Here is a 12,508-nt window from a genome sequence, read left to right on the forward strand (position 1 = left end):
TTGTTTTTTTCTTCTCCACATCTGGCTTTTTCAGTACAGAGTTATCATGTCCATGGCATTGAACCTCATCTCCAGGAATCTTTTCATTGTTAACTTATTACAATGTGCCCAATGTGCATACCAAAAAAAACATTAACATAAACAAACCAGGTTTTGTATGGTTATAATCTGATTCAAGAGACCTTCCATGCATTCATGTGATTTTAAACGGATCACATTTTTCGGGAGTGTGTCTGCAGATGCCTCTTCCTGGCCACACACAGACACAAAAATTCCTTCCGTGGTATATTCTAGTGAATGACAGTGTTCAACTGCTCCACTTAATTGTAGTTCACACAACCTGAGAAAGAATGTCTGGAATGTATTGGATCCTTCTTGTTTTACCTAACAAATTTAAGAGAGAGCACATCTCGAAAGATTGAATGCGTCTGTAAAAATGTTTTTGTCTATGTTGAGCAGTAGGGAATTACATGTATTATTGTTCAACACAACAGAGGTCATGACTGTTGAATAGAAGCGGCTTCTGCCTACAGGCAAGAAAATCAGCCTTGCAGCACCTCTCAAGATCAATATAGATTACTTGTTTATTCAACACTAAAGCCCAAGTGGAACAACAAGTTAAGATTTTATAAGGGATTATATGTCCAGCGTGGCAGGCAGTGTCTGAGACTGTTCAAGTGCCTTCTGGCTGTAGATTTATGTCTAACAAGCTTTACAGGGGTGTCAGCCTTCTCACCTGTCTCCCCGAGCAAATAAAGATGTCCTCTACCTCAAGTAACCTCACTTCAATTAGAGATGTCCGATAATATCGGCTGATAAATGCTTTAAAATGTAATATCAGAAATTATTGGTATCGGTTTCAAAAAGTAAAATTAATTACTTTTAAAAACGCCGCAGTACGGAGCGGTACACGGACGTAGGGAGAAGTAAAGAGCAGTCGCGACTCCCAGTCAGCAGCCCCTCCCCTCTCCCCTCTCTCCTCACCCACACACAACACAGGTGTTGCAGCACGACTGCAGCATTAAGGTTTACTGGCGATGCTTGATGACCTCATCAAACCGCCGCGAGCGGAACATAACAACAACAAGAGTGTGTTGTTGCCGGTGCTGTAGCCGTGGCTAATAAGCGAGCTCCCCCGGTGACTGACTAACGACACCGTGGGATTATTTTAAAGTGTGTCTGACGGATAAAAAACTGGCAATTTGCAATGACTGCAAAAAGTTGGTTATGCGAGGAGGAACCAAGATGTCTTCCTTTAATACGAGCAATTTGATCTCCCACCTTTTCAAGAATCATAAGGAGATACACGATGAGTACAAGCGGAAGATGGACGCAAAGCAAACACTGAAAAAAAGTAGTACCACACAGTTGTCGCTTAAATACTCCGCACGCAGCATTTCAGAAGCTCTGGCTGACTGGTAGGCCACTTCAAGCACTCACCACTAGCTTGCAGCACATTTGTGTTACTCATACAAATATGTTAGAGCAGGGCAGATTGAGCCCAGTTTATAATTTCCTGTTATACAGTATGCCAGGCAGCCTTGCACTAAAAGAGCACTATGTTATTGTTTACTTTATTACTCTAGTATACTCTGGACTCAAGCTGTGTGCCTTCATTGTTTTTGTAGCTGTTGTCTTGAGGCATGTTAAAAAAAATAATGCACTTTGTGAAAGTCAAAGTATAGTATTTCCCATAGTTGTAGTGAGTATCAGGATTATCTCAGGGAGAGCATGTCTCAAATTCCAAGCTGCTGTTTTGAGGCATGTTAATAAAAATAATGCTCTTTGTGACTTCAATGATAAATATGGCAGTGCCATGTTGGCACTTTTTTCCATAACTTCAGTTGATTTATTTTGGAAAACCTTGTTACATTGTTTAATGCACACAGCGGGGCATCACAACAGAATTAGGCGTAATAATGTGTTAATTCCACGACTGTATATATCGGTATCGGTTGATATCGGAATCGGTAATTTAGAGTTGGACAATATCGGAATATTGGATATCGGCAAAAAAGCCATTATCGGACATCTCTAACTTCAATGTATCTGTGGGCTAAATCACATTTACTGCACTTTAGTATATGCTGATTAAAATGTTTTAATAAATGCCTGCTAATAACTTGATTGACTATCATTTTAAATGTTTTAAGTTATCAGATTCATACCCATTTATTTCATTCATAAAATTCCTAATGTAAGTTGATTGTCCTTTCTGTTGCATGCTGCCTGTAGGATTTACATTCATACAAGGGATGGGTGATATGGCCTAAAATATATATTGTGATATATATTGCAGCCTCCTGCGATAGCAATATCAGGATATATTATTATGTATGTACAATTATAACAGAACCATTTCAAAACGGGTTACAAAGGCTCCTAATTGGGCTGCTGACGTATGTAGTAAAATATTGCATGATTTCCTGTTGTATTATTTTGGCAAAACTATTGTTAATCTACTTGATATTGACTTTGAGTTTGAGTTTATTTCGAACATGCAAGCAGACAACATGATACATCACAATTTCCAGTTCCTCTATTCAACATGTTCGAAAAGGAGTAGGAAGAAGCAGCGCTTATTTAATCCTACCCATTTTCCTTTACATAGCAGTTGCTAAAACTTTTGTTCACTTCCTGTTCTCAATTTATTCACAATATACTCCATAAGTATATTGTGATAATAAATAAAAAATACTTGGTGAAGTAAGTTATATTTCATATGGTGAGATGAGTAAGATTATCTAGAAAATGAATGGTTGGATGAAAAAATCATGGTTTATCATGGTCCTTCTTCTTTGTACTTTGTAAACACTTTAAGTTTGAAGAGTTTCTTAAAGTGGATCATATTAGTACATTGTTGGATTTCTTTGCTTAATCCAGTCCATAATTTAATTCCACATACTGATATACTGAAGGTCTTAAGTGTTGTACGTGCGTACAAATGTTTTAAATTAAAATTTTCTGTAAGATTATATTTCTCCTCTTTTTTTGAGAAGAATTGTTGTATATTCTTGGGTAGCAGGTTATAGTTTGCATTGTGCATAATTTTAGCTGTTTGCAAATTCACTATGTTGTGGAATTTCAGCATTTTTGATTCAATGAATAAAGTGTTTGTATGTTCTCTATATCCAACATTATGTATTATTCTAACTGATCTTTTTTGTAACACCGTTAATGAATGAAGTGTACTTTTGTAGTTGTTTCCCCATATTTCTACACAATAACTCAGATATTTTAACACTAGCGAGCAGTAAAGAATATGAATTGATTTTTGGTGCAGAACATGTTTTGCTTTGTTCATTATTGATGTGTTTCCTGCTACTTTATGTTGTATATTTTTTTACATGAGATTTCCAGTTCAATTTATCATCAATCATTATACCTTACCATGAATTGATTTACGTGGACACCGACTTAAACAAGTTGAAAAATGTATTCCATTTATGTGTTACCATTTAGTGGTCAATTGTACGGAATATGTACTGTACTGTGCAATCTACTAATTAAAGTTTCAATCAATCAAAAAAAACCTAGAAATCTGATTTCATTTCTCTTTCAATTTCTATTCCGTCCGTTTTTATTTGTGTTTGACTTTCTCTTCTACTGTTACCAAATAGCATTATTTTAGTTTTACTGAGATTCAAAGATAGTCTGTTTTTGTCAAACCATCTCTTTAATTTGTTCATTTCTTCTGTTAATCTTTATATTAGCTTCTGTGTGTTCTCTCCTGAACAAAACACTGCTGTATCATCCGCAAATAATACTAACTTTAAATCTTTTGTAACTTTACAAATGTCATTTATATAGAGATTGAACGATTTTGGTCCTAGTATTGATCCCTGAAGTACACCAAAGGATATATTTAGCGTTGTAGACGTGTGTTCGCCCAGCTTCACGTATTGTTTCCTGCTAAATAACTTCTAATCCAGTTTAAGACCAACCCTCTGATGCCATACCGTTCTAGTTTTTTTAATTAAAATATTGTGATTAATTGTGTCAAATGCCTTAGTTAGATCCATAAACACTGCTGCCACACATTTTTTACTACCTATTGCATTGGTAATTTCTTCTGTAATGGACGGTGTGGCGAAGTTGGTAGAGTGGCCGTGCCAGCAATCGGAGGGTTGATGGTTACTGGGGTTCAATCCCCACCTTCTACCATCCTAGTCACATCCGTTGTGTCCTTGGGCAAGACACTTCACCCTTGCTCCTGATGGCTGCTGGTTAGCGCCTTGCATGGCAGCTCCCCCATCAGTGTGTGAATGTGTGTGTGAATGGGTGAATGTGGAAATACTGTCAAAGCGCTTTGAGTACCTTGAAGGTAGAAAAGCGCTATACAAGTATAACCCATTTATCATTTATTATTATTTATAATTAAAGCCATCAAAGTTGAAACATTAGCTCTGTATTGGTTCTCAGTGAGTATTCTATTTTTTGTGTGAAACTCTCTAATCTGTTATTGAACAGTTTTTCAATGATTTTAGAAAATTGTGGAAGTAAAGAAACAGGTTTATAATTTGTAAATTGGTGTTTGTCTCCTTACTGTTACTGTCTGGTTACTTTCTGTAGTGTAATGGTTATATATACACGTCTGTTAAAATGTAATAAGCACTCATTCTTCTGTTTTTTTTAATGATTTACAATAGTATTGGGTCATACTACAAATGTGGGTATTGATCTAATTCATACCAAGTAACTACTTGGTATTGATTATTAATTAACTACAGGGACAGGAGGGGGAAGCAGGGAACCATCCAAGCTGTGTACGGCAAGGATGGGACTTTGCTGACTTCAAGTGAGGAAGTCGTGGGGCGTTGGAAAGAGCACTTTGAGGAACTCCTGAACCCAAATACATCAGACACACCCTCCCTGATAGGAGCAGGGCCTGAGGATGATGGGGGATCGACGTTGATCTCTCGGAGTGAAGTCACTGAGGTAGTTAGACAACTCCACAGTGGCAAAGCTCCGGGGGTTGACGAGATCCGTCCAGAAATGCTGAAGGCTCTGGGTGTTGATGGGCTGTCTTGGTTGATACGCCTTTTCAACATTGCGTGGAAGTCTGGGACAGTGCCGAGGGAGTGGCAGACTGGGGTGGTGGTTCCCCTTTTCAAAAAGGGGGACCAGAGGGTGTGTGCTAATTACAGGGGTATCACACTACTCAGCCTCCCTGGGAAAGTTTACGCCAAGGTACTGGAAAGGAGGGTCCGGCCGATAGTCGAACCTCAGATTCAAGAGGAGCAATGTGGATTCCGTCCTGGTCGTGGAACAACTGACCAACTCTTTACGCTTGCGGGAATCCTGGAGAGGGCCTGGGAGTATGCCTATCCAGTCTACATGTGTTTTGTGGATTTGGAGAAGGCGTATGACCGCGTCCCTCGGGAGATCTTGTGGGAGGTGCTGAGGGAGTACGGAGTGAGGGGAACCCTGTTGAGGGCCATCCAATCTCTGTACAACCAAAGCGAGAGTTGTGTCCGGGTGCTTGGATGTAAGTCGGATCCGTTTCCAGTGGGGGTTGGTCTCCGCCAGGGCTGCGCTCTGTCACCTATCCTGTTTGTGATTTTCATGGACAGGATTTCTAGGCGGAGTCGTGGCCATGGCGGAGAGGGTATACGTCTCGGGGGGCTAAAGGTTGCGTCACTGCTGTTTGCAGATGATGTGGTCCTGATGGCACCTTCGGTTCGTGACCTTCAGCTCTCACTGGATCGGTTCGCAGCCGAGTGTTCAGCGGCTGGAATGAGGATCAGCATCTCCAAATCTGAGGCCATGGTTCTCAGCAGGAAACCGATGGTTTGTACAGTCCGGGTAGGGGACAGGACTCTGTCCCAGGTGGAGGAGTTTAAGTATCTCGGGGTCTTGTTCACGAGTGAGGGAAAGATGGAGAAGGAAATCAGCCGGAGAATCGGAGCAGCTGGGGCAGTATTGCAGTCTCTCTGCCGCACTGTTGTGACGAAACGGGAGCTGAGCCAGAAGGCAAAGCTCTCGGTCTACCGAGCTATCTACATTCCTACTCTCACCTATGGTCATGAAGTGTGGGTAATGACCGAAAGAATAAGATCGCGGATACAAGCGGCCGAAATGAGTTTCCTCAGAAGGGTGGCTGGCATCTCCCTTAGAGATAGGGTGAGAAGTGCAGTCACCCGAGAGAGACTCGGAGTAGAGCCGCTGCTCCTTCGCTTGGAAAGGAGCCAGCTTAGGTGGTTCGGGCATCTCGTGCGGATGCCTCACGAGCGTCTCCCTAGGGAGGTCCTCGTTGCACGTCCCACTGGGAGGAGGCCCCGCGGCAGACCAAGGACCAGATGGGGGGATTACATCTCCTCTCTGGCCTGGGAACGCTTCGGGATTCCCCAGGAGGAAGTCGCAAATGTTGCTCTGGAGAGGGAAGTCTGGGGGTCTTTGCTGGAGCTGCTGTCCCCGCGACCCGATTCCGGATAAGCGGTTGAAGATGGATGGATGGATGGATACAGGGACAGTGTTGATCATGCCAATGCTAACACATAATTTTAACATTTTCAATATCATTGAATGATTAAATATTTGATCACAATTACAATCACACGAAACCATAAGATGGAAGCGAAACAATATCAGTTAAATATTTAAATTATTTCCAACCATTGGCTCTGATTTAAGTCCTTTGGTTTTTGCCATTAACCCTCCTGTGTCCAGGGACTTATTTCCCGAGTTTGTAAACAATAGCAAAAACTACAAAAATATTTTGATGATAAAGTATATTAATGTAATCACTGTAGTATCGCCCATACACTGATACTGTTACTGTTGATTTTTTGTATCGATTCAGCCCATCTCTGTTTACATTCAAGAGCTCTAGTTTAACGGTTAACATGGATTCTTGTATCCTCTTACGGTGTGTAGTATATCATGTTTAGCTATTCCTCCTCTTGCAGTGACAATTATACTTGCAAAAAACACGGTTTATTTGCCGCCATGGAGGCGAAGATTACTGACATTAGCCGCTAGCTCACTAGCAAGAATGCTACATTGCCCGGAGGATGCATTGATTCGCTTGTGGCTGTCAAATTTGCGAGACACAGCTAAAATGTTTCATCAACATGCATTTATTCCGACATAGCGATAGTATTAAGACATCTAATGTCAGCCAAATTTGTATCGTTCACCGAATATAATTTATATCATCTATATCCATCCATCCATCCATTTTCTACCGCTTATTCCCTTCGGGGTCGCGGGGGGCGCTGGAGCCTATCTCAGCTACAATCGGGCGGGAGGCGGGGTACACCCTGGACAAGTCGCCACCTCATCACAGGGTCATCTATATCATCAAGCCCAATTCATACTTAGAAATAATTTAACACCTCCAATTAACCAATTTTTTTGTTACAAGCATTTAAAAATATTCACTTTGAATTATGTGATGTCGATGGACTTGTCAGTTGGAGTAGTAGATTCTCCAAATGTGCAAATCTCTATCTTACTGCTGAAAATGTGGACTTTGATCCAGCTTGCAGCCCATTGTTCACGAAAAAGAACATGAAATTACATTTCCCGAGGCAAACTTGGATGCCTTTAACTAGACGTAGCTGTTGCATTCACTGCTCCCTCCTAAGAATCTCCAGAAAAAAAACGGCCTGACTTTATTAGCTGGTTCTGATTTGAACTCCTCCAGGGTGGCGTTGGCACTCACGGTCAGGTAATCCCACTCTGCCTCAGGTTGAGATTTACTATTCCCACAGCTTTGGCTCTGCTACATGCACTTGTAAATCTGAACAATCCAGCGTTTGTAGATGTCGCTCATGTTTGTTGAAACATTGTGCAAGATTATTTTGGAGTATATGTTTTATGGTTTATGCCTTGTGGGATTTTTTCCCCTGAGATCACAGCTTTTCTGATCCCTCCATCCATTTTACTACGGCTTGTCCCTCTCGATGTCCGTGTAATGATTTAGTTTGACCGAATATTTTCTTCTCTGGTCATCTTACCCTTCTTCCATGCTTTCTAAATTGCATGCAGTAATATTATTTCGTAAATTCCACTGGGTTGGGTCCATTCAAGACCACCAGCTTGGTGTAAAATTACATTATTATTTGTCATGTTTTTAGTATGAGCTCAGTGTTGTTTCTAAGCCCCTGCACCCCTTTTATCAGCTGGTTCTTTCACCTTTCCACTCCAAATATAATGTGTCTACTTGTATATTTTATCATACATCAGCATTTTTGAGGATCTCCTTAGCCCGTTTTCCAGTGATCAAACTGCACCCCGTTCTTTTTTCTTCTTTCTCTCCTTCCCCCATGACTTTAAGCCAACAGCATTGCCTCAGGCATGATTGACGGAAAAAGAAACAACATATTTGTAAGGGCACAGGTGCTACAAATGACCTCGGTTGTATATTTATGTACTCAATTGTGCATCTGCTCGCATGTTTTTGCATACTGATTTTGCTGCTGGCTGCTGGCCCTTTGCAGATAAGGCCTGATCTTGCGAGGCCCCACTTGTGGTGGGGCTGATATTGCCTGAATGTTTTTTTCACAGAGCTCAGGGGGCCAGCTAAGACCTGCAGGCAACAGCCAAACACAATTAAGAACAAGTAAAAAACTGCATGTCTGCTAGAAACAGGGACTGGAGACCACACTGGTTGCCTTGCTTAGTCCTTTGTTGGGGGTGGGGATGCCAAATGTAACAGGTGATATCTTACCAGGGGAGCCAAATTTAGCTTATGCTTCGGGATTTTTTTGTCTTTTGAATGAATGCATTCTAGTCACATTTGCATATACAATACATGTTTGTATTTTGTAGTTGACAAGCATATTGTATAAGTATACAGTACGTGCAACGCACCCTACTATATAGTTCCAGTGAAAAACCTGTAAGATTGGACATTTTTAGTTTGTCTTAGCATGCGAAGTAGAGCCTCATTTATCAATTAATCTGTTCCATTAGGCGAAAAATCAAATAAAACACACTTTATGGCCGCAGTGCGTCTTATAAAAAATATAGTTTATAAACAAAGATTTTTCATATGATCTTAAATATTATTCCTCATTAATGCATATAACATTGAAATTGCAATTTTAACATGGGCGCATCACTATATATTTCTTATATTTTTTTAAATAATGAGTAAAAAGAAAACCTGTAAAGCCTAAAAGCAGATACTAGATAATAAAGAACCCAACTAAACATAAATACTCTCTGATAAAGTATGTTAAATTGAGTGACAATTAATAAACAATTAAACCCATACACATAAAAAAAACAAAAAACTTCAGGAGTGATGTTAGTTTTAATAAACAAACTGCAGATGCTAACATGTCCTTACATGTATTTCAATAAAACAGTTATTGTGCAAGTCAAACATATAATCTACGATAGTTACCAAAATAGGCTTTTATCTAGTTTCTGTTTGTTTGTTTTTGGTTATGTGTTTCATCATCGATGTAGTACTTTTGTGAAATGGCAGTTCTGTTTGACAGTGAACACTTTTCACAACATGGTATGTCTGTTTCACTTTTAAATGGTCACAATATTTGACAACTTCTCTCGTCTTCTTTGGGCCCTCTGCTCTCTTTCTCCCTCTTTTTGAGCCATCTCTCTTTGCACTCAATTGTCCCCGCCACACACACATAGGCCACATCACCCTCAGCACGACCTACATCACTGTCGGATCACCACTCTCATGTGCGCTCTATTAGAGCAGTCATATTTGAAGTTTCAGGAACGTCAGTGTTTAATAATTCCCCGCATCTGCGGACCCTTCCAAGGTTTCTCAATGTTACCATTGGGTTGGGTTTTTTCTTGCCCTGGTTTTGTGCAGCCATTTGAGGCATTTGTGATTAGGGGTTTATAAATAAACTTTGATTGATTGATTGAATAAGTTAAATACTTCCAGTATAAACACCTCATATGGCTCAACAGAAAAACACGAGTAGCACATTTAGTTTCATGGCAAAGACTACTTCCTGGCAACTATGGCAACAAACCGTACTCTATTCAATACTTGAAATTGCAACTGCATGCAAAGTTTACTGTATAATTATTGCAAATGAGACTCAGAAGTGTAAGAAAACAAGAGATACCAATTGGGCAGCTCTGTTAACATCATCAGCTGAGTGTTAAATGTTTAATGATAAAAATAGATTACATTTTTTAAACAATTAACATTTATTAACACAAGAACACACTCATTATTAATGACAATTGGTATGGTTAAAAACTGGTAGCGGGAATTGGTACTGTATCAGTTCAAATGTGAAAGGTACCCCCCTAGGCATGCATCATCTAGCAGGTGCTTGTCGCTGCCATCCTTCTGCATAGAGCCAACATGCCTGAGAAACTGTTGTTTAACAAATACAGGTAAGACCACAAATTATTTTTGATTTTATAAAAAAAAAAGGAAAACAATTCTATGAAATTAAAATGATTTAGTTCAACAAAACAAAAAAGTTGGTGCCTCACAAGCCGTGACCACATGTCACTGTTGGGAAGAAAGGGTGGAAGTGTTGGAGGACAGGTACATGTGTATGATGTCTCATTAGGGAGGTTCTGCCTCACAGGGACTCATTGCTGCCTGGTTTCTTTTAAAGGACATCTTGACATCTTAACAGGGTCTCTCTGAGGGCTGAAAGGTGATTTTATGGTTCATAGTTCTGGTGAACTATAGGACTGATTTAATGAGTATGGAGGTTGTGGTTGGGGGTTCTGGATTTCCTCCCAGTCTTGTCATCCACTGTAATGCCATCCATGGCCAATCTCAGTAAACAACCTGAAAAAATGAACACAACTCAAATGTCATTATTCAAATAAAAAAAAATGAAAGATTGAATAACAGCTTTTGTTAAAAACATCTAGCCTACACATTGTTGGGAAGACGTCACATTCATTTACAATGCCTTGTGGGTAAACACCTCATGAGCGACAAGGATTGTGTGGTAATTACACTGTCAAACTGGATTAATGTTAATACTTGCACAGGAAAAATAATGTCTCGTCTAATTCCTTCAGAGCTGTTGTTTTTATTAACACGTGTGAAATCCGAGGGTGGACAGATCATTTGTGTTATGGCTCTTTTATGTTTGCAGATGTCAGATCACTATCACGGATTTCAATTTGCAGTTAAGGATGTCCGCTGAACTGAGTTGTTGTCTCTTCTCTAGGGTCTCGTCTTCGCCAGGAAGACTCTCCTCCCCGCATCGTAGAGCACCCTTCTGACCTTATTGTGTCCAAGGGGGAACCAGCCACTCTCAACTGCAAGGCTGAGGGCCGTCCACCTCCCACGGTGGAATGGTACAAGGATGGGGAGCGTGTCGAGACGGTCCGCGACAACCCCCGCTCCCACCGCATGCTGCTGCCCAGTGGCTCCCTGTTCTTCCTGCGCATTGTCCACGGACGGAGGAGCAAACCTGATGATGGCAGCTACGTGTGCGTGGCTCGCAACTATCTGGGCCAGGCAGTCAGTCACAATGCATCGTTGGAAGTAGCCAGTAAGTTCTAACGGTGTCTTTATGTACCACATACTGATCTTTGGAGATATACACACATTGAAATTGAAATGTCATTTGCATACTATAAAACAACAGTATTGCGTGTGTGTAGCCTCTATGGACTGTGTTTCCCTTTACATTAGTCTTATTATTAGTTGACATTTGTTTTTTGCCCTGTATTTTGTCAGAATGTTGAATTTCAGGGTAAAATATAGTCTTGTCTACAGCAGTGTTTTTCAACAACTGTGCCGCGGCACACTAGTGTACCGTGAAATACAGTCTGGTGTGCCGTGGGAAATTATGTAATTTCACCTAATTGGGTTAAAAATATTTTTTGCAAACCAGTGATTTGAATCCGCAAATGTGCCGTTTTTGAGTGTCTGTGCTGGTTAGAGCTCGGCAGAGTAACTGTGTAATACATTTCCATATCAGTAGGTGGCAGCAGGTAGCTAATTGCTGTGTAGATGTCGGGAACATGGTTTGTCGTGATCACAATATGAAGACGACAGCGGGAGGCAGCGTGCAGGTAAAAAGGTATCTAATGCTTAAACCAAAAATAAACAAAAGGCATTGAAGCTTAAGGATGGCTATGCAAAACTAAACTAAAACTGAACTGGCTGCAAAGTAAACAAAAACAGAATGCTGGACGACAGCAAAGACTTACAGCGTGTGGAGTAGACGGCGTCCACAAAGTACATCTGTACATAACATGACAATCAACACCAAAATAGGAGTGCAAGACAAGAACTAAAACACTACACACAGGAAAACACAGAAAACCTTAAAATAAGGCACGGCGTGATGTGACAGGTCGTGACAGCACACCTACTTTGAGACAAGAGCTATAGTGTCACCTACTTTGAGACAAGAGCAATAGTGATGCATGCTTGGTCATGGTTTGAATTCATATCCAACAATTGCGAGAACGACTTTTTACTGTCAATATCGGCTGCTGAGTTTCATTTTTTATTATGTTTTCTGAGGGTGGTATGCCTCGGGAATTTTTCTATGAAAAAAAATGTGCCTCGGCTCAGAAAAGGTTGAAAAAC

General features: G+C 40.5%; 1 protein-coding gene across 3 annotated transcripts in view; it reads left to right on the forward strand.

The window, feature by feature from the left end:
* LOC133650616 (roundabout homolog 1-like) overlaps positions 1-12,508 on the forward strand; it is a 256,474-nt gene that overhangs the window by 67,052 nt on the left and 176,914 nt on the right. For all 3 annotated transcript variants that reach the window (XM_062048087.1, XM_062048085.1, XM_062048086.1), the window contains exon 2: positions 11,133-11,459. In XM_062048087.1, coding sequence (XP_061904071.1) covers positions 11,318-11,459 — 142 coding nt within the window. In that variant the 5' untranslated portion in view covers positions 11,133-11,317. The remainder of the gene's footprint in view (positions 1-11,132; positions 11,460-12,508) is intronic.

This window comes from Entelurus aequoreus, linkage group LG05, assembly GCF_033978785.1.
Source record: "Entelurus aequoreus isolate RoL-2023_Sb linkage group LG05, RoL_Eaeq_v1.1, whole genome shotgun sequence".
Taxonomy (NCBI): Eukaryota; Metazoa; Chordata; class Actinopteri; order Syngnathiformes; family Syngnathidae; genus Entelurus; species Entelurus aequoreus.